At 33.0% G+C, this 22,549-nt stretch overlaps 7 protein-coding genes across 7 annotated transcripts, besides 2 other annotated features; 5 read left to right on the top strand and 2 right to left on the bottom strand.

The window, feature by feature from the left end:
- Positions 1-1,452: part of a mobile genetic element that runs on past the window's edge.
- Positions 1,415-1,452: a terminal%2Cinverted (terminal inverted repeat of MuDR-5_TvMULE4 transposon ID:TVAGG3_0315490).
- Positions 1,453-3,113: 1,661 nt separating this feature from the next.
- Positions 3,114-4,850, top strand: TVAGG3_0315480 (glycoprotein 38 family; the record flags this gene model as incomplete). The annotated part of the gene is made up of 1 exon (XM_001305058.1): positions 3,114-4,850. The coding sequence occupies one exon, from the start codon at positions 3,114-3,116 to the stop codon at positions 4,848-4,850; it is 1,737 nt and encodes a 578-aa protein (XP_001305059.1).
- A 521-nt stretch (positions 4,851-5,371) lies between these two features.
- On the top strand, positions 5,372-7,108 carry TVAGG3_0315470 (glycoprotein 38 family; the record flags this gene model as incomplete). Its single annotated transcript, XM_001305059.1, has 1 exon — positions 5,372-7,108. One exon carries the CDS (start codon positions 5,372-5,374, stop codon positions 7,106-7,108), a length of 1,737 nt encoding a protein of 578 aa, XP_001305060.1.
- A 103-nt stretch (positions 7,109-7,211) lies between these two features.
- TVAGG3_0315460 (ATPase activity, coupled to transmembrane movement of substances) lies at positions 7,212-9,897 on the bottom strand (the record flags this gene model as incomplete). Its single annotated transcript, XM_001305060.1, has 1 exon — positions 7,275-9,755. One exon carries the CDS (start codon positions 9,753-9,755, stop codon positions 7,275-7,277), a length of 2,481 nt encoding a protein of 826 aa, XP_001305061.1.
- Positions 9,898-10,354: 457 nt separating this feature from the next.
- Positions 10,355-12,702, top strand: TVAGG3_0315450 (ATPase activity, coupled to transmembrane movement of substances; the record flags this gene model as incomplete). Its single annotated transcript, XM_001305061.1, has 1 exon — positions 10,377-12,563. One exon carries the CDS (start codon positions 10,377-10,379, stop codon positions 12,561-12,563), a length of 2,187 nt encoding a protein of 728 aa, XP_001305062.1.
- Positions 12,703-12,797: 95 nt separating this feature from the next.
- On the top strand, positions 12,798-13,019 carry TVAGG3_0315440 (uncharacterized protein; the record flags this gene model as incomplete). Its single annotated transcript, XM_001305062.1, has 1 exon — positions 12,798-13,019. One exon carries the CDS (start codon positions 12,798-12,800, stop codon positions 13,017-13,019), a length of 222 nt encoding a protein of 73 aa, XP_001305063.1.
- Positions 13,020-13,917: 898 nt separating this feature from the next.
- On the top strand, positions 13,918-16,766 carry TVAGG3_0315430 (protein kinase protein; the record flags this gene model as incomplete). Its single annotated transcript, XM_001305063.1, has 1 exon — positions 13,918-16,719. One exon carries the CDS (start codon positions 13,918-13,920, stop codon positions 16,717-16,719), a length of 2,802 nt encoding a protein of 933 aa, XP_001305064.1.
- Positions 16,767-16,851: 85 nt separating this feature from the next.
- TVAGG3_0315420 (protein ubiquitination) lies at positions 16,852-18,156 on the bottom strand (the record flags this gene model as incomplete). The annotated part of the gene is made up of 1 exon (XM_001305064.1): positions 16,852-18,156. One exon carries the CDS (start codon positions 18,154-18,156, stop codon positions 16,852-16,854), a length of 1,305 nt encoding a protein of 434 aa, XP_001305065.1.
- Positions 18,157-22,549: the final 4,393 nt, after the last annotated feature.

The following is a 22,549-nucleotide window of genomic DNA, read 5'->3' as shown; positions in this document are numbered from 1 at the left end:
GTTGGAACGATCTTGAAACTTTTCAGCCTTTCTCATGACAGCGCGCAACACATGAACGCCACACCAAATGATCTGGCATAAGGGGATGGCTGTTTCAACAGCATTTGTGATTTGAGGTGCGCAGTCCATTGAAAAATAAGATGGTTCGCGATTGATGGAGCCAAAATATGCTGTGAGACAAACTTGTATATTTTCACTTGTGTCGGGCCAAACGAAAAAATACAAAAACGGAAAAACAATTGATTCCGCGAATTTGCCAGTGACGGCATAAAATGGTATGCGAGAGCGCAAGAGCTTATAAGTGGAATCAATTATGATCTTTGAAAATTAGGTGAAATAAAACAAAACATAAATGTAAAACTAGGGATATGAAATTTTGGTTGTACACCACTTGTATGTGCCGGATACCATTGTGTCAAATTTTTTCTGAAATTAACTTTAAAAGTACTAAGTAAGATCATGAGATATAGCAATATATGTTTAAACCAACTTATATTTTGGTTGTACACCACTTGTATGTGCCGGATACCATTGTGTCAAATTTTTTCTGAAATTAACTTTAAAAGTACTAAGTAAGATCATGAGATATAGCAATATATGTTTAAACCAACTTATATTTTGGTTGTACACCACTTGTATGTGCCGGATACCATTGTGTCAAATTTTTTCTGAAATTAACTTTAAAAGTACTAAGTAAGATCATGAGATATAGCAATATATGTTTAAACCAACTTATATTTTGGTTGTACACCACTTGTATGTGCCGGATACCATTGTGTCAAATTTTTTCTGAAATTAACTTTAAAAGTACTAAGTAAGATCATGAGATATAGCAATATATGTTTAAACCAACTTATATTTTGGTTGTACACCACTTGTATGTGCCGGATACCATTGTGTCAAATTTTTTCTGAAATTAACTTTAAAAGTACTAAGTAAGATCATGAGATATAGCAATATATGTTTAAACCAACTTATATTTTGGTTGTACACCACTTGTATGTGCCGGATACTATTGTGTCAAATTTTTTCTGAAATTAACTTTAAAAGTACTAAGTAAGATCATGAGATATAGCAATATATGTTTAAACCAACTTATATTTTGGTTGTACACCACTTGTATGTGCCGGATACCATTGTGTCAAATTTTTTCTGAAATTAACTTTAAAAGTACTAAGTAAGATCATGAGATATAGCAATATATGTTTAAACCAACTTATATTTTGGTTGTACACCACTTGTATGTGCCGGATACCATTGTGTCAAATTTTTTCTGAAATTAACTTTAAAAGTACTAAGTAAGATCATTTATTTTTGCATAATATAATGCCAATATGGTTTCTTTTGATTTTATTTCATTTATAAGCAAATCAGATTTACCCAAAAACTCCACTCCATAAGCGTTCATTTGCTAAATTAAAAAGTGACAATGGGCTAGTCTGTCCCTTTCTCACTTTATTTTTTCGGAGTTTTGTGACGAAGTGCGAATCTTCACTTCGTCAAAAATATATTCTTTTTATTAATGGTAATATAGGAATTGTAGGAATAAAAACTTTTTATAAATTATTCATAAATGTAAGACATGAATTTTTAAAGTTTATTTTTTTTATTTTTTATTTCATTATGGTAGTGAATCTTTCATTCATGAAAATAATTATTACTAATTTATTTAATAATGTCGCACATACTAGATTTAAAGAATTCGGAACTTTTACCATAATCTCCTAAATGTTTTCTTATCCCTAACGTGTGCCAGTTATTATATGAAACCGAATAAACTTTATCTTTATCTTTACACCTTTCATCACTTCCAATATATTTATATCTCAGTTTTGATTTAGCATTTTCATATTCATTAGCGTTTAATAATTCGCAGTCTTCCTTTTTAAATAAATGTTTTATGTATTCAGGATTTAATACTCTACGTTTATATGCTCCTAACTTAGTTCTAAAGGTTTTTCTACAAAATTTAGGAATTCCATCCTCTTTAATGTCATCAATGATTTCCATTTCATTATTTTCAATTTCTTCTTCTCGTTTATGAGGTCTTTGATTATGACTCCATTGATTCCATGAAATTAAATATTCTTTATCATTATATTTATACCTCATTAGCTTATTTTGGCTTTCATATTCATTTAATAATTCACAATCTTCATTTTTAAATTGAAGTTTAACCCATTCAGGATTTAAATGATGTTTAATTAATCGCGGAATATCTGACATCATCTATATATAGCTTCTTTTATAAAAGATAAAAAAATAAATTATTTTAAAATTAATGTTAATTTTTTAATGATTTATAAATAAATATATTTTAATGCATCGTCTATATATAGATGTAACAAAAAAAGTCACACAACCCTTCAACATATACTACTCTTTTATATTTGTTTAAATCCTATGTTTTTGTACGTAAATTATATATTGAGTCACAAACTAAGTCGAATGTAACATTAAAATCAGTAATGGGACATTTTATCGAAAAATAATAATATGAGTATTTCTTGCAGTATAAGGTATTAAAATGAACACTAACTAATATATCGATAGTTAGAATTAATCTTAATTTCGATTTTTTTTCTCCGATCTGATAAAAAGTGATAGATCTTGAAAATTAATGAATAGATCAAGGCCCACATATTATAATCTATAAAACTAATGCACTGAATTCTTAGTAAATTGTAAATTGTCCCCACTGTCCAGAGTTCATAATTCAACAGATACAAATAATTAAATGAGCCAATTCAAAACAATCACATTTTTCTAAATGAGACGCCGTTAGAATAAATACTTTTTTGCTTTATTTGGATTCCACTAAATTAATATAGACCTTTCTAAAAATAAAAAACAAATTGAATAGGTTTATTAAAACTAATAAGTTACTTGTTTTTTTTATCTCATTAGTTCATTTGTAATTTGCCTAGTTTTGAGGTGAAGTTAGTGATCATTTAAAATTGCAAATTTGTTACAAATATATCACTAACAATAATACTATTGCTTAACGACGTCAGTCTCAATTTATTTCAATGTTATAAAGCCGTTGAAAAGAAAAAGCTATAGTTTCTCACAAATTTGAAAGAAACACATTTTTGTTTTAGATTGTTCATTTAATGATTGCAGCTCTTTTATTTAGGTTAAGCTATTCTTTTAATGTAAAGAATGCTTTTGATGACTGCACAGACGGTATAACATATAGCTTAGGAGATACGGCTCCAGAAGATTATTCCCAAAATAATACTTATTATTTTCGCTTCGATTCAAAGCCATTTATTTGTCTCGAAGGAAATGGTGTCATAGTTGCCAAAGAAGCAATTAAAGTTGATATTAAATATGGATATTATGAAACAGATAATTCAGGCGTGAAATCTGAGAAGTTTACTGAAGCAGATCCAACAAAGGATAACGTTTTAGTTATTAAAGGCGATGTAACTCATACACCGATTGCCAAAATTTATGCTGGAACTAATACAAATATAGCAGTCTTCAAAATCATGCCATCATTCAAAGATGAAGCATCAGGTATTGAAATGAACTCAGTATTTACATCAACGGAATCTTTTAATTATAATTTCAAATATTCCAAAACCACTTCATCAGAAAAAGCTCTAGCTCTAACAGTAGGATGCCCTCTAAACGTTAAAACAAAAATCAGTTCCAACAATGAAGAAGCAAAAGTAAAAGTCTATTCATTGTACAAGGAACCTGACATGACCTCACCATTTGGCAACGGTTATACCATGTTAACAGTTCCTGCATCTTCAACCAGCACCAAAGCTGAAACCACTTTTAATTTCAAAATGAGATTAGATCCAGAAAATTTTGAAGATCCTTTCACTGCTTTTATGCCAAGACTTTTTGTAGCCATTCCTTATACAAAAGGTGCTTACACATTAGATGAAGTCAAGCAATTCAATTCAACAGTAAGTATTTTGGAACCTGGAACTCCATTTGGCGAAACAGGAAAAGATACAGGAATCCGAGTTGTTTGCTTCATCAACAGTACAATAGATGTAGATTCAGTTGGAATGTCAGATGTTCCAGTTGCTGAAAATTATATATTTACTCTTTCTCGTGATGAAACTCAATGTCTTCGTGGTGATTACGTTTTTGCTTCTAAGAGTGACTTTTCTGCTTATGTTGCCAACTATTCCGCGGACGTTCCAGATAAAGAATTTTCTAAGCCTTTCAGTATTACTGATTTTGTCGAATATCCAATAATTCAACTTAAATGCAAGAGCGATTCCTGCAAGATTCAAGCAATCCCAGTTTTTGCTCCAGGTGAAAATAAAGATGATGGAATTAAAGTTCGTTCATTCTTCACAACAAAGTCATCAGCTGAAATTAAAGCTCCATTGAAAAATAGTGAGGAAGAGATGGTTAGTTTTGGCTTAACTGTTCTAGGAAAATCTGCTAGAAAACTTGAATACAAAGCTGATGCCGATGACGATAAGATTGAACATAAGACTTCAAAGACTTCTGATGAAAAAGTTCATGAATATATGCCAGAAATTAGCGACGATGATGATGAAACAACGATTGATACAACAGTTACAGTTAAGAGTAGCGAAGGCAAATCATCTTCAGAAGATGATGAGATGCTCTTCGATGATGATTTATTAGTCGAGTTACCAATTTATGGTGGCGCTTCTACAAAAGATGAAGTTGATTCCTATTCAAAGAATTCCGACGTTGCAAAGTCAAGCGGTGGTAAATTAGGAGCAGGAGCAATCGTTGGCATAGTTATTGGTGTCCTTGCATTTATTGCAATTGTCATCTTTTTGGTTTGGTTCTTTGTTTTCCGAAACAAATCAGATAACCAAGATTCTGGTTCAGGTGAAAAAGCTTAATTATAAACATAGGTTTTACTTAATTTTTTTATTTCTTTTTTTGGGTCGATTCCAATTCTGTAAATAATCGTATTTTAAACGTACATTTTTATAGCATAAAATAAGCAAGCAATTTTTTTTCACTATTAGGTTCATCTTTACGTTTTGAAGAACTAAAGTCATATTTAGATATTTGCAAATTTTTAATTATACAACAACAAACTTTGATTCTTTTTTTATTGGCCTGTACTTTATCAGATCCGTCATTTTTTTTCGAACGTGCTTTCAATTCAGAATTTGAATCGCACGAAGCATTACATATGCATTTCAGATACTATATTAATATTCATTGAAAAATCAGAGTTCGACAATAAAAATTTTTTTAATAAGAATATCGGTACATAGATACATAACTCCATTACAATCACTAATCCGATCAAGAAATTATTTTTTTCAAGAACGCCGTTGTGATAAAAAATAAAATGTTATTGTTGCGCTGAAATTTGAAAATTCTACTGAAACGATTAGACATATACTTTTGAATGATTTTAACTCTATTGATCGGTTTGGGCTACTCATATAATGTTGAAAATGCATTTGATGATTGCGCTACTACAAAAACTTATCACTATGTCAGCGAAGATCCATCAAAATACATTCAAAATTTAACATTTAAACACGAATTTGAAAATAATCAGGATTTTATATGCGTTGAAGGAAATGTTGTTCTTTTTGCATTGAACCCTGTTAAAGCTGATGTCAAATATGCATATTACGAAACAAATAATAATGAAAAAGTCGAAAAGTTCACAGATGCAGACTCTACAAAGGAAAATGTATATGTTATTAAAGGAGATAATAAATACACACCAATTGCAAAATTATACAAAGGATCAAATTCGCAATTAGTATTAACAAATATCCCAGCTTCATACAAGGTAGAAGAATCAAACATTGAAGTGAGTACTATATTTACGACATTAACTTCTTTCAATGTAAATTTCAAATACTCAAAAACAGCAACATCAGAAAAATCACTGTATTTAGCGGTTTGTACTGCTGAATCTGTTGAAAGAAAAGTCACAAGAAACAATAAAAAAGCATTGGCATATTCTTACTATTTAGATATGGAAACAGAAGATTATCAACCAGCTGGATTCAATATTGCTATTAAAACAGCCGCAGCTCCATCAAATAACGATGTTGAAACAACATTTAACTTTCAGTTTAAATTAGACAGTATATCATTTACTTTTCCTTGGCTGAAAGCTATTCTCCCTGAAGCATTATTTGCAGTTCCATATAATAAAGGGTCATATACCAAAGATGAAATTAACGCTTTTAACTCAACAGTGAATATACTTGAGCCTGGATCTTCATTTAGCGGCAACACAGGTTCAGTTGAAGAGATGAACTGTTCAAGCTATGACACAATATATTCTAAAACCATTAATAAATATTCATTGGTACCAGAAGCAGCAAATCACTATTTTACAATACCAAAGTCCGGACACCAGTGCCTTGTAGGCAATTTCGTTTTCGCATCAGATGGCGAATTTTATGCAATTATTCATAATAACTCCGCAATAACAAAAGATGTCATCTTTAATCAACCATTTTACATTACTGATTTCAATGGAGATCCAGCAATAGAGCTTAAGTGCAAGAGTGACAAATGCAATATTCAGGCAATTCCAGTTATCCCTCCCCATGATGATAATGAAAAGAAGAATTACATACGTTCACTTTTCACAACAAGATCGTCTATTGAAATAAGTTCTCCAATGAAAATTCTTAAAGATGAAAATCGCGGGTTTGGTTTGACAGTATATGGTTCAAAGGCAAGAAAAGTTGAATATTCATCAAGTAAAGATCCCCAAAAAGTTCTCCATGAAAATTCTCAAACCAAAGATGGAAAAGTTCATGAATATATGCCAACAGTTAAAGTTGAAGGAGATGGTGATATATCAATTGATACAACCATCACAGCAAAAATCAGTGAAGATAAATCAGCAACTGAAGAACAAATAAGTCTCTTTAAAGAAGATATTTTTGTCGAATTGCCAATATATGGAGGTGTTGGTAACAGGGAAACAGTTGATGATTACACAAAGAATTCGGATGTTGTCAATTCAAACAATAAATTAGGAGCAGGAGCAATCGTTGGCATAGTTATTGGTGTCCTTGCATTTATTGCAATTGTCATCTTTTTGGTTTGGTTCTTTGTTTTCCGAAACAAATCAGGTAACCAAGATTCTGGTTCAGGTGAAAAAGCTTAATAATAATAAAATAAGTTTTAATTAATTTTAGTATTAATCTTATTAATTTCAATTTTTATTTATTTTGAGAATTCTGCTCATTAATATGGGGTAAATAATAATTTTTGTATTAAAAGCATATAAATTTATTTTTTATTTTACAATTTGATAAATAATTAAATAATTTTTATTGATCGCTGTAATAATCTTCCGAGATATTATCTAATTCATCTTTGTGATGCTTTTTATCCTTTTTCTTTTTATGCTTTTTATCTTTATGGCTTGAATTATCACGATCGCTTAAAATTTCTTCTTTTATTTCTTTTGCTGATTGTTCCGGTTCATTTTCATTGGATGAGTCTTCATTATTTGGTATGCTCTGATCTGGAGAAGCTTCATTGTTTTCATTTTTATCTTCTTCTTCTTCAGCTCTTTGTTCGCTTTGCATCACAATCTCCATGAAAACTTTTTCAAGAGTTGAGCAAGAGCAAGTGTAAAATTTGATTCCAATATCCTTTTTCGTTCCTTTTTCAAGTACATCAAATAGTTTGATTATATCTATATCATCCTTTGGAATTGAATAGATTCTACTAAGTGGTCTTGCAATTGTCAGCTCAGCCGATGGAATCTTTCTTGTGAAGAAATCAGTGACGGCATCTTGCGTCTCTTTCATTGCATCTTTCAAAAGAACATCAACTTTCCATTCTGTACCAAACTTATTTGACAAGTACTGTGGTGTTCCAATTGTATAGACACATCCAGATAACATAATTGAAATAGTATCACACAAATTTTCAGCCTCATCTAATAAGTGAGTACATAACATGAAAGTTTTCTTTCCTTTGTATTTTTCGATTAACTCATGAACATGATGTCTTGCAATTGGATCTAATGAAGATGTTGGTTCATCAACAAGAATAATATTGGCATTAGAAAGGAATGTAAGTGCAACACAACACTTTCTTTGATTACCTCCTGACATATTTTTAACTTTCTTGTCTACATGATCTTCAATATCTAATATGTCAATCAATTCTTTTATAATTTCCTTAGCTTTATCACCTTTTATGCCGTATAAATAGCAAAAGAACTTTAAGTTTTGTCTTCCACTGATATTACGCGTCAAATGGTCATCAAATTGCGGACAGATAGAGATCTTTGTTGGATCATAAAACTTATCAATATTAGAACCTTCAACATCAATTGATCCTGCAGAAGATGCTTCTTGTCTTAAAATGATTTTCATTAATGTTGTTTTACCAGCACCATTACAACCTAAGAATCCGAAAATAGAACCTTTCTTGATACCCAATGACACTTGATTAACTGCATAGACTGGCTTTCCCATGGCATTTGTGAAATACTTTGAAACATCGTTAATACGAATTGCGTAATCATCTGGACTTGAATTCTTGACATTTTCTTCCATATCTATAGCTTCTTGTGTAATCTTCTGTTTGTTTTTGACTTCCTTGAATTCTTCTTCATGGCCTTTCCATCCAAATTGAGCTAATTTCTTCTTAGCTTTTGATGATAATTCAATGATCCACAATACAAACAAATATAACAAAAATGAAACAACCAAAACTATGATAGCAATGCAATTGTATTTATTTCCAGTGATATTTGTTGGCTTTTTCATTGTTGGAATTGCTGCCCATATTGGATAATGCAAGTTATATAAGTTATTAAAAGGAAAGATGCACAATATATCAATGATGATTCTGAATAAAGAATCTTTCAGCTTTGTCTTAAATTCATACAAAACGAAAGGCACACAACCTGTTACAATATGAATCAACATGAACATTACTGATGCGATTGTTTTCTTCTTGAAAACAAATGCCCATACATAGGAATATATTGTGCAAACAATATACGAAGCAATAAATGTAAAGAAAAGATAAACAAAAGAATCTTTCACGGTTTTGATGTTGAAAGCTGCATATAAAATAAAAATGATAACAGAATAAATAATGATTACAATGAAATCAATTATAAAGTTACCTATCCAATATGCAGACTTACGTAATCCACAAGTAATCATGTAAGGCCTTACAGGAGTTCCTAAATCATCGATGAAATGCGTGAAAAGAAATGAAATGTAAATCAAACATCCAATTGCCCAAAACAAAGGATACAGAATTGTTCCATATACATCCATTAGTGTATCTCCTTCAGAAATGTCCTCGTTGTAGATTACATCAGAAATATAATTTATTGAAACATTTGTATTTGTGTCTTCTGGATTAATTGCTATATAAATTGCTTTGTATATCATATTTTGAAACTCCATATTTGAATTGTAAGAGGTATTATAAAAATAACTTATCGACAGATTTCCTGAAGGTACGCTATTTTCGGTTATAACTGCTGAATCATTATATACTTTATAGCCAAAAAGAAGATTCGGGTCTGGATGGAGCAATTTCTGTCTATTTTTGACGTACAAATTTAAATCATCATAAGTATCAAAATCTAACTTAGTGGCTTGTATACCTGCATCTTTTGCCATTTGTAGAAAGATATCACTTATGTTCGAAAAACAAAATCCATCATCTACGCATCCTGGATCTCGAATTCTTGCAAATGATATATTTGTAGCATCTTCTATTGCGCCAAATCCAAATGAAATGTCTATTATTTCTTCGTTGCTTGGAGCGTTCATAGTTTCAAGCCAAATTGGACAACATGTAATAAAACCTGCAATCAATATAGTAATAATAAAAGAAAGAAAACTTTTCCACAATAGGATAGATCTTCTGTATAAGATCCCATGCACATGACTTCCAAAAAGACCCATTTTGAACTGGAAATAAAGAAATGAAAAATTAACCTTCAATTCTTCTCAAAAATTCTATAGGAAACAGAATTCTATAAATTTTTGATAAGAAATTTGGCCCATACTAACAAATGACATCAGAAATATTAGTATTACATATTTGGCAAAGAAATCATGAATCTTAAAACCTTACGAGAAAATCAACAATTATCCACATTATCATCATCACGAAAAAGTGACAATCCGAGTATAACCCTTTTTCGAAAATCTTATTTTTCTTTTTCCGAAAAAAAGACGTGTTAATTACTACTAAACAAAAATATCAACATTATGGGTAGTTTTATTTTCTTTTCAATCAAAACACAATTTAACAAACACGCAATGAGTCTATGATACTATTCGCTATTTTTCGATACAAATTGCCGGAATCTCAAATTATTTCAAAACTCTAACAAAAAATTCAAAAGTTGAAAAGTTTTTCATCACAACTTTTTAATATAGATATTTATGCTTGAGGATATTGATTCCCACGAACAGGAAGAGATAGAACCTAGCAAAGGGATGTCTCAAAAACTCTTTTACAAGAAATTCCTGAGACTTTTGCTAACAATGAAATTCAAAACAGTATCTTTTTATCTTCTTCAAGTAATATCAATTGTTTTGGTATTCTTATGCATAGTTTTATATTATGCATTAATCAAAAAAGAAATTGAGGAAGACAATAGTGATACGACATATGATTATCCGAGTTATAACATAGGAGAGCAAACAAAGTTCTGCCAGTTCGATTATGAGCCAATTGACTATAGTCAACCTTTTCTAGAAAACGTTACAATGGGATTTTATCCTAATAATTCAATTACACAAGAAATGTATGATAATTTAGGATCAACTAGCCAAAACTCAACCTTTTACATGTATAATGACACAGAGGACTACAAAAAATTTTTAGATCGGGCTAGTAGAGCATATTACTCAGTTGAATTTAATGGACCACATAATATCAAAGCATCTGCTGGAATGAAAACAACTAGTTATGATGCAATGATCTATACGTCAGGTCAATATCTCTTTAAGTTGCTATTTGAAAGAACAAATGTTTCATTTTCGTTCCAATCTTGCTCAATCAGTACTAATTCAGATACATTTGCAAATTCTGACTTTCTTGCATTCATTATTTTGATTAATATTGCATTTTCTTTCATTTTTATCCAATCAATTTATCAATTTTATGAACTCAGAAGTTCAAAGATTCTGTTCTTATTAAATGTTTCAGGAGCAAGTGAATTTGTAACATATATGGCATTTTTCACCATCGACTTCTGTTTAATAATATTTTATGCAATTATTACAACAATTTCGGTTTATGTTGGTGGATTGAATTCAAATATAGGGTTTATCTTTGTTTCTATTCTCATTGATTTACTTTGCACTTATGGATTGACAATCTTCATCGCAATCATCCTTGTAAATGAGAAAATCATCAAATATTTCATATTAATTGATGTATTGGCAGGTGCAGTTTATTATGCAATAGCAATGGTTGAACTTTATAATATTAAACCATTCACTCTTTTCTTGGAGATTGTTCAATTTGTTCCTCAAGGTTTCATTGTTGTTTTGATTGATAACATGATATTTGCACAAGAAAAATCATTGAAATTAGGATTTGATAACTGGGAAACAGTCTACCATATGATTCCTACAAAGAGATCATTTTATATTTGTCTCGGAATGATGTTCGCTTTCTACTTTTTGTTTTGGTTTTTCAATTTGATGCTTCCAAGACCAGCAGGAACTCCTCCAATTGGATTTAGAAACTTATTCTCGTGTGGACACTGGGGCAAAATATTTAGATGCGGTAAATCAGCAAGAATTGTTCATGATGAAAGTGAACATTTCATATCAGTGGAAAATATCGATAAAAGATATGGTTTCTCAACACATGCATTGAAAAATGTTTCCTTCAATATCGATGAAGGTGAAATCATTATCTTAATCGGTCCAAACGGTTGTGGAAAGAGTACTCTTTTGAATAGCATGACAGGAAGTATTGATTGCAATAGCGGAAAACTCAGATTATTCGGTGAAGTTGCTGGAGGTGGATTCAGTGATCTGCAGCAATTTCTTGGCATTTGTTTCCAGGAAAATATTTTCTTTGAGAAGATGAGTGTGAGAAACCAGCTCACTTTCTTTGCTCAAATTAGAGGATTGGAAGGCGATAAACTCACAGAAACTGTTGATCATTTCATTGATATCTTCGGTCTAAGCGAGTGTGAAGATAGTTTCGCTACAGTCCTTTCAGGTGGTCAGAAGAGAAAGCTTTGCATTGCAATGGCATTCATCGGAAAACCTGCTTTTGTTATTCTTGATGAACCAACTGCAGGAATTGATGTTACAACAAGACAATTGATTTGGAAGGCAATTTCAAGCATGAACATCACTTCTCTTGTAAGTTCTCATTCTCTTGAAGAAGCTGAATCTGTTTCAAGCAGATTATTTGTCATGAGAAGTGGAGAACTTGTTTTCGATGGACCTTCTAATGAATTGCGTCGTAAATATCATTGCGGATATAGATTGGCTCCAATGTATAACTTCCAAGGAGACACACAAGAAATGAACGACAGGATTCTCGAATTCTGTAAGAAGGAAATTGAAGATGTGATAAAGTTCCAACTTTACTTAAGATGCTGAAAGAGAAAATGGAAGATTTCAAGATGTATGACTTCAATATCATAGTCGAACAACTTGAAAACGTTCTTTATCGTATATATCAGGAAGATGAAGTCAAAGCAAACGAAAAATAATCTTCATTAATAAAAATTTAACTGTCATGAAATATTTCATTCTTATTAACTATCTTTTTTGATTTTTATTAGTTTTTTTGTGCGCTTCACGCCAATAAATTTCGAGCAATTAAATTTTTTTATGAGTGAAAACTCAAACATACCAGAAAGAACAAACCCATTAACACCACACATCTTAGTTGGAACATATGTTAATTGCATTCATACAGATCCAAGCTATATTGGCCCTAAAGAAATTAAACAATCTCAAACAAGTCCACTTGTTCAATTTTTAGCAAATAAATCATATGAAAAACGCGATAAGAAGAAAGGCCCAGTTTGTGAGCCATTACCATTAATTTAATTCCCTTTTCTTTTTCCATATTTAATATTCGTTTATAGAATCTGTATACATTGCTTAGAACATTCGCAAATTTTATTTGAACCGAAGCCAAATCCAAAGCGAAACTTTTCTTCTGATCTTAATTTTAAAAGAAATTTTATTTCAAATTCAAATTCTCTTTATATTAACAAGGGAGCATTAAATACTAAAGGAAAAAAGGAACATCCCATAATAAAATGCAAGGTCCTCAGTAATGATTTCAATTTCCTTTCTAAACTAGTCATTTGGCCAACGAACTTATCCTCAGCCTATGAGAGAGCTCATGCATTTTAAATGCGTACATTACATTATCGTAAATTACTTTTGTAAATTTTTTATCATCGATTATTTTATACAGGCATTATTTTATGCCTTTTATATTCATTTATAGTAGCGCAAGATTGAACTTATCAAATTGTAATGGTCCTTGATAATGATAATTTCGATTCTAAATATGAGTACTCTTATCAGGGATTTGCATAAAATAATTCAATCACTCTAACAATGTTTATGAAAAATACATTTGAATAACTGGCTCAAATCGAAGTTGTTTGTCATCTCAATGATTAAACCAACATTTTTTGCCTAAGTCGCAAAATCAAATTCTCTCCCAAACTTGGTAGTGACGTAGAATGCATTCCAAACACAACATGCCGGATTATTTATATATGACTTTTTGAAACCAGTGTAAAATCAACAATTATACATAAACCAAAATATGCACCTCTAATGCAGCACGGCCTCGTAGAAATGGGAAGTTTTTCTTTTGTAAAATTATCTCTCTCAATTTTTTTGAGATTTTTCAGACATTACATCACGCCATCAGGTTTTATAATATTTTCCATATATATAATTATAATCTTAAAAATCCGCATAAAATATGAATAAAGCACATAAGATTTTAGCTCCACTCGAAGAATATTTAGTAAAACTTGAAGATTTCACCATGGATAAGCGTATTGGCAAAGGTGGTTACGGCGAGGTGTGGTTAGCCACCCATAATAGGACTGGGCAAAAATGTGCCGTTAAAAAACTCTTCTTGGAAGACCTAGAAGGCCAGAATTTGAACTTTTTCGTTCGCGAGGTTACAATTTTGGCTAGTTGCCATGATTTCTTCCTTTTACCATTTATAGGATTCACAGATTCCTGCCCATTTACAATTGTTACAGAGTTTGTTCCTAGCGGATCTCTCTTTGAAGCATTACATCACAAACATGGCGCTCCCACTTTGAGCGCAAGCAACAAAACTCTCATTGCAATCGGTATTGCACATGGCATGATTGAACTCCACAAGCAAAATATTATACATCGTGATCTTAAATCACTTAATATCTTACTTGACGATAGATTGCTTCCAAAAATTTGCGATTTTGGTATTTCAAGATTTGGTAACCAAGGAGATGATACAATGACAAAAGAAATCGGTACTCCCCACTGGATGGCTCCAGAAATCTTCGAATCCAATCATTATACTGAGAAAGTCGATGTTTACGCTTATGGAATGATTTTATGGGAAATGCTCACCGAGTCTGTCCCATTTAGAGGCCGCACAGCCATACAGGTCGCAACAGCAGTCGTTACAAAGAACGAAAGGCCGCCAATTCCTTCATCTTGCCCAGGAACTTTGCGCAAATTGATCCAACTCTGCTGGGATCGCGATCCTGAGAAGCGCCCCTCATTCAAACAGATATACAATACATTCTGTGACAGGAAAGTCATGTACAGAGACACAGATCCACGTTCAATTGCCGCAATTATGACATTAATCAAAGAACAAGAGACAAAACAGCAAATCGATCCTCTACAGCATCTCATCAGTCGTCGCGCTAAGAGTTCTGCCCCTAATGCTCCTGTAAGAACTCGAAATCGAGCAACAACTGTAAATTTCAACGCAGCACCAGTCACAAACTTCGAATACCCCAACTCTCCAGGTTCCAATCCATTTATTAACCCACAGGAAGCCCCTGTTATTCGCAAACCGATTAGACAATTACCTCCTCAAACAGATCGAGCTCCCCACGGCTTGGAAATACCACGCGGCAACTCCCAGCCGTATATTGCTAATAACAGCATTCCTTCCTCCCGTCAACATCCTTCTCCGACCGGTCAAGGAAATTCACAACCTTATTCTCAGCCAAACAACGCTCCTCTACCCAACGAAGCCAATATTTTCCTTAATAACGATCCATTGCCACCTCCTTCCCGCGCTATCAACAACACAAGCTCTAATTCACAACCTCATTCAAATCATCAGCCGAAATCTTCTCGATACAGGAATGATTTATCGAATTTCCAAGCTCCTGACTTCCCTCAGAAGCTCCACCAGATCATAACTACCCTCACAATCGATGAATCTCCAGAAGTATTTCGCATTTTGGCTCCTTACTTGAAACCATCTGTTCCTATGCAGACAACAACCTTAGTTCTTAGTGAATTAGTTAGTTTGTTCCGTCGCGACATCTCCTTCATCATTCCTTTCTGCCAACAGAACCTCCACAACGAATTGCCATTTCATTACCAAGGATTTATTGTTTTTGACGCCGAAATCATCTTCGTCGCCATCACCCAGAACATCACACTTGTCAACCAGAACATTATGTCCTCATTGGCAGCTTGTGTCGCCTCTTTCCCAGAGCAGATCATCAACGTTTTCGCAAAATTCGCATCGAAAATAACCGAAATGTCAGATTTTGTTGTAAACATTTTGACAATTCTATTTTCGATGAGGAATGATTACGCGAACATCCGCTTTGCATTACACTTTGTTCGTATCATATATAACTTGTACAAAGACCACCAATGGTTCCGCGAAATGTCGGCAAATGATGTCGGAAACGTCATTCTCCAATTTTTCTCAAATTCAGATGTCCAATTATTAGTAGAGTTGTACAATTTCGCGATGACGTTCAAGGAATTGAGACAATTCGTTCCATTGGAGAGAGTTGTCACACACATTGGTTATCCACCACTTTCTCCAATTGCGATTTCGTTTTTGATTCATTTGGACAATATCCCGTCATCCAAACGAATTGTTGCAGCTTTGTTGGCACTGGGACCAACATTGGAAGTAACTCTTTTGCTGTGCAGAATTGCGGAACAACAAGTAGGAGCGCAGATCTTGTACGAACACACGGAATGGATGGACTTCCCGGCCAATTTCATGTTCATGATTTTGTCGAGTTTATTCACTGTGAAAGCGTTTAGAAGGTATTTCTCGGAACACCCGAAGTTCCCAGAATTAATGCTCGCAGCATCTGAATGCCTCGATTTGAACGTGAGAATGGCAATCCCGACAATAGTGAGAAGAGCTTCTTTGACAGTTGATTTCGTCATGAAACTGAATCAGGTCAGATTCATCTCGAGATACATTCAACTCAGCAAAGACAGCATCGAAGCAATTTCCGGATGCATAATGATGTGCGACGCGTTGGCAAGAGTCTGCTACGTGTCTGGTTTCGATGATTTCATCCCTCTGCTCCCGTCAATGCTCGCGGAATCAGGAACAGCTCTTCCGTCTCTTACTTTGACTCTCGTTCTGTATTCGCACAAAGAAATGAGAGAAAAAATAAGATTGAGCGGAGTTAAAGAAGTTTTGGTCGGAATGAAGGTAACACCGAACTTTGAACAGTACAGAGCAGTTCTTCTTAATCAGCTGAATAAGGATGATGAGAAGAACTCTTAAGCTTTTATTTCTTTATTTTGTTTATTGATTTCGAAAAAAGCTTTTAAACAGTTTTTTTTAATTCTTTTTTAATGAAGAGTTTATTTGAGCATTATTCAGAAGTAAGTACAATGCACATAAGAATGATGAGGTTTATAAAAGGGCAGCAACAGTTTTGAACATTTTTATTCCCAACTTTTTTCTTCCTTTATCTTTTGCATAATCAAGTGGAGTTTTACCATCATTATCTATAGCGTCTTTATTTGCCCCAATGGATATGAGATATTTAATAACATCAAGATGATCATAATATGAAGCCAATAATAGAGGAGTTTTTCCATATTTGTCCTTTGCTTCCACATTTGCTCCAATAGAAACAAGATATTTTACAACTTCAATACAACCATGTTCTGCTGCTAAACTCAGAGGGGTTTTTCCATCCTTATCCATTTCTTCTTTATTGCATCCAATGGAAATAAGATATTCAACAATATCAATATAACCATAATATGAAGCCATGATGAGCGGAGTTTTTCCATCTTTATTTTTTCCTTCTTTATTAACTCCAGCAGAAATGAGATATTTAACAATTTCAAGGTGACCTTCTTTTGATGCAACAATAATTGGACTGCTTCCATCATCTGTCTCTGCGTTTATATTGGCTCCAATGGAGATAAGATATTTAACAACCTCAAGATGACCATTATGAGCCGCCCAAATGAGTGGCGTATATCCTTGCTCAATCGAATCCATTGCATTTTTATTACATCCGCATAATATAAGTGATGTAATAAGGCTGAGATTTCCTTGCCTAGCTGCTTCAAGTAAAACAATTTTATCAAAACGAAGTCCCTCTTCAAGTGCGATTGCTATAATGATTCTATTTCCTTTTCGAGAGAGATCATCAAGGAAGTTATACGTGTCATAATAGTCACTTGAGTTTTTTATCTCGTCAATTTTTAATCTAATATCAAATGAAACGAAATATCGATCGAATTTATGGCAATGAAATCTTGACCTTAGCACAGAATCATGAAGAGATTTGATAATACTGTAGTAGTTATTTGTTGTTATTATATCTAAGATCCTATTGATTGTATTTTCGCTGCAAACGCCAAAATGAATGTACTCAATTAATGGAATGAATGTATCATTTTCTCCAGTGAGTGATATAATGAAATCTGCAAATAAATCTTCATTTTTTAACTTTAATTTGTCGTTAGTGATTATTTTTTGAATTGTTTCGTATCCGAGTTTTTTGATGATTAACTTGAGTTTAATTTCATCAATTTCGTAGAAATGTGATGAAATAAAATCGATGCAATTTGAAATATCATCAGGAGATGAAATATCTGTATAAAATTCAAGCAATTCAAAGCAATTATTTTTATCGATGATCTTTTTATCAATAACATGTTTTTGATATAGATCTTTTAATTCCTTTATTTCCAGTTCCATTCCTATATAGAAAAGATCCTTTAAAATAGTTTCGTTGCATTCAAATTCAGTTTTGTTACATTGAAGGATATCTTGCAGTACCCTATATTTCCAACTCTTGGAAAATTTTCATGACCCCCTACCCAGGGTCCTAAAATGGGTATTTTCCTCACACAGACACCGTGGTTTTTTGAGCCGGGAAATAAATAGCGCAGACAGTTTCGACATATAGAGACATGCTTATACTTAGAGTTTGACGGGAATCTAAAGTGATTTTTTTCTGCATCGCGAAATCTAATGCAATCTCAAAATCATGAAGAAACTGCGAATCGGAGCGCAATTTTTAATATGTTAATATATAAAGGTACCCCTACTACTGCAAATGCTTCAAATGAAAATCTAAGAAATCAGATTAATTTGATCACATTAGTATAGTATTGGTCAAACCAAAAACTCATATGTTGATATATAGCCTATAGATATTCATATTATCTACTTTTCATTGAATTACATAAGATTTAATAGTCTCATAAATATTCTTTTTAATTTTCCGAATTCCGTGTGCATTTAGATTGCCTATACATGTATATAATAATTCTAGAATGGTTTGGTTAGATATTAAGTTTTTTAGATTAATATTTTAACATTTTGATAAAACAAGCATTTGTTCCATTTTAGAATCGCCATTGAACTCTAGTTTGACTAACATGATGTTGTATGATCAAATAAATTCTAACTTCATGAGATAAATTTTGAAATTAGAAAATGCGATATCTGACTCAAATATTTATCTGAACACATTTAACATTCAATGATAAACTAAAGTACTATACAGCAGATTCGATTTGGCTTATATTTTATATAATCAACAAATAATCCTATAAAATTGTGCTATTCACGTTGCTCAAAGATGTATTGAACATTCCCTACTTGTGTATTGATAAAATTAGATATAGATTCTAATGTAAATCGATATTTTGAAAATTCATATATATTTTGTCTTGGTTTGGCATTTGATCGTGTTGAAACCGGAATTGCAATATATATCATCTAAATATATAACTATCAAAATATGAGCTATAGATTTTTAAATTATTCTCCTGAATATGAGTGACTAACATAATTATATTGAATTGAGTAGTAAGAATCATAAATATTAGAATCTGACGATAATTTATTATAACTTTATATAGGAACAAGATTATAAATGATGATGAAAATAAAGATTAAATTTAAATCTGAAAATTTGAAAACATTAAGTGTATATGATAGCATTACAAAATTAAATTTTATGTGGAAGAGGAAATAGAGGAATTAGAAGTATTATGAGAAAATAATAAGATATAAAAACAAGATTCTATTAAATGAGTTAATTTATAGAAAGGAATAACAGTGTGAATGTAGTAAATGAATGTTTTCATGATGTATTATTGAAATCTTAAGTTTTGTTAAGAAGATAATAAGGGAATCAAATTTTGTATTAGGAAGTTTGACCGACAAGAGTGTATTGTGCACTCTTGTCGGTCTGCATGTCTCATTCCAGGAGACATTGTCACTGCATGTCTCCCAGAATGAGACAATCTTCTGCAATCAGAATGTGGGAACTTTGACCGACAAGAGTGTATTGTGCACTCTTGTCGGTCTGCATGTCTCATTCCGGGAGACATTGTCACTGCATGTCTCCCAGAATGAGACAATCTTCTGCAATCAGAATGTGGTTGCAAAACTTTGACCGACAAGAGTGTATTGTGCACTCTTGTCGGTCTGCATGTCTCATTCGGGAGACATTGCCTCTGAATGTCTCCCAGAATGAGACAATCTTCCGCATTCATAACTTGAATGCGGAAGTTTGACCGACAAACGTGTATTGTGCACTCTTGTCGGTCTGCATGTCTCATTCCAGGAGACATTGTCACTGCATGTCTCCCAGAATGAGACAATCTTCTGCAATCAGAATGTGGTTGCAAAACTTTGACCGACAAGAGTGTATTGTGCACTCTTGTCGGTCTGCATGTCTCATTCCAGGAGACATTGTCACTGCATGTCTCCCAGAATGAGACAATCTTCCGCATTCATAACTTGAATGCGGAAGTTTGACCGACAAGAGTGCACAATACACTCTTGTCGATTTAAATGTATCTTACAATCAAAGACACTTTCATACAATCTTTTCGAAGTTAAAAAAAAAATTAATTATTTCTTTCTTTTGTTTATTAAATCGCCTTACTCACGTACTAATCTCTTTTAGAGACTCTATCGAGCTATCCCACATATAAACCTGTGACAATAATACATATTTACTCTCTTCATATTCTGATCTCATGACACATTATCGCAAAAACTATAATTATACAACACATCTCATAAAGTCTCATTTTAGCCCTATCTAAGCGTTCAAAACCTATTTTCCACACGTAATCTGATTCTTCTGGCTCCGCTGATTCGATTTTTGCTGTCAGATCGTGAAAATATGCATCACATAAAGAGATAAACACAACTCAAAATTATTGCTTTTTTTTTCAAATTGTCTATTCATCCATCTTTACATATTTATTATCTCCTCTGTTTCCCCTCACAAATTCTTTTAATTTTCTGAATAATACGTATAATAAAATGAATATCTCAAAAACTAAAACACAAAATTAATGTTGGAAAATGACTAGATATAATCTGAACTTTTGAATTCATACATTTTTGGAAAAAATTGAATTTTCAAAAAAAGAGCTTATTTAGGTATGAACCTGAAGAGAAATTTTAAGGAAAATATTAAGTTGTGCAATTTGCATTTATCTTGTTATGTGATGCATATTTTCACGATCTGACAGCAAAAATCGAATCAGCGGAGCCAGAAGAATCAGATTACGTGTGGAAAATAGGTTTTGAACGCTTAGATAGGGCTAAAATGAGACTTTATGAGATGTGTTGTATAATTATAGTTTTTGCGATAATGTGTCATGAGATCAGAATATGAAGAGAGTAAATATGTATTATTGTCACAGGTTTATATGTGGGATAGCTCGATAGAGTCTCTAAAAGAGATTAGTACGTGAGTAAGGCGATTTAATAAACAAAAGAAAGAAATAATTAATTTTTTTTTTAACTTCGAAAAGATTGTATGAAAGTGTCTTTGATTGTAAGATACATTTAAATCGACAAGAGTGTATTGTGCACTCTTGTCGGTCAAAGTTTTGCAACCACATTCTGATTGCAGAAGATTGTCTCATTCTGGGAGACATGCAGTGACAATGTCTCCTGGAATGAGACATGCAGACCGACAAGAGTGCACAATACACTCTTGTCGGTCAAAGTTTTGCAACCACATTCTGATTGCAGAAGATTGTCTCATTCTGGGAGACATGCAGTGACAATGTCTCCTGGAATGAGACATGCAGACCGACAAGAGTGCACAATACACTCTTGTCGGTCAAAGTTTTGCAACCACATTCTGATTGCAGAAGATTGTCTCATTCTGGGAGACATGCAGTGACAATGTCTCCTGGAATGAGACATGCAGACCGACAAGAGTGCACAATACACTCTTGTCGGTCAAAGTTTTGCAACCACATTCTGATTGCAGAAGATTGTCTCATTCTGGGAGACATGCAGTGACAATGTCTCCTGGAATGAGACATGCAGACCGACAAGAGTGCACAATACACTCTTGTCGGTCAAAGTTTTGCAACCACATTCTGATTGCAGAAGATTGTCTCATTCTGGGAGACATGCAGTGACAATGTCTCCTGGAATGAGACATGCAGACCGACAAGAGTGCACAATACACTCTTGTCGGTCAAAGTTTGGCAACCACATTCTGATTGCAGAAGATTGTCTCATTCTGGGAGACATGCAGTGACAATGTCTCCTGGAATGAGACATGCAGACCGACAAGAGTGCACAATACACTCTTGTCGGTCAAAGTTTTGCAACCACATTCTGATTGCAGAAGATTGTCTCATTCTGGGAGACATGCAGTGACAATGTCTCCTGGAATGAGACATGCAGACCGACAGAGTGCACAATACACTCTTGTCGGTCAAAGTTTTGCAACCACATTCTGATTGCAGAAGATTGTTCTCATTCTGGGAGACATGCAGTGACAATGTCTCCCGAATGAGACATGCAGACCGACAAGAGTGCACAATAACACTCTTGTCGGTCAAAGTTTTGCAACCACATTCTGATTGCAGAAAGATTGTCTCATTCTGGGAGACATGCAGTGACAATGTCTCCTGGAATGAGACATGCAGACCGACAAGAGTGCACAATACACTCTTGTCGGTCAAAGTTTGCAACCACATTCTGATTGCAGAAGATTGTCTCATTCTGGGAGACATGCAGTGACAATGTCTCCTGGAATGAGACATGCAGACCGACAAGGTGCACAATACACTCCTTGTCGGTCAAAGTTTGCAAC

Source organism: Trichomonas vaginalis, chromosome V, assembly GCF_026262505.1.
Source record: "Trichomonas vaginalis G3 chromosome V, whole genome shotgun sequence".
Taxonomy (NCBI): Eukaryota; Parabasalia; order Trichomonadida; family Trichomonadidae; genus Trichomonas; species Trichomonas vaginalis.
Note: the sequence above shows the minus strand (reverse complement) of the source record. Positions and strands in the feature narration are given on the sequence as shown.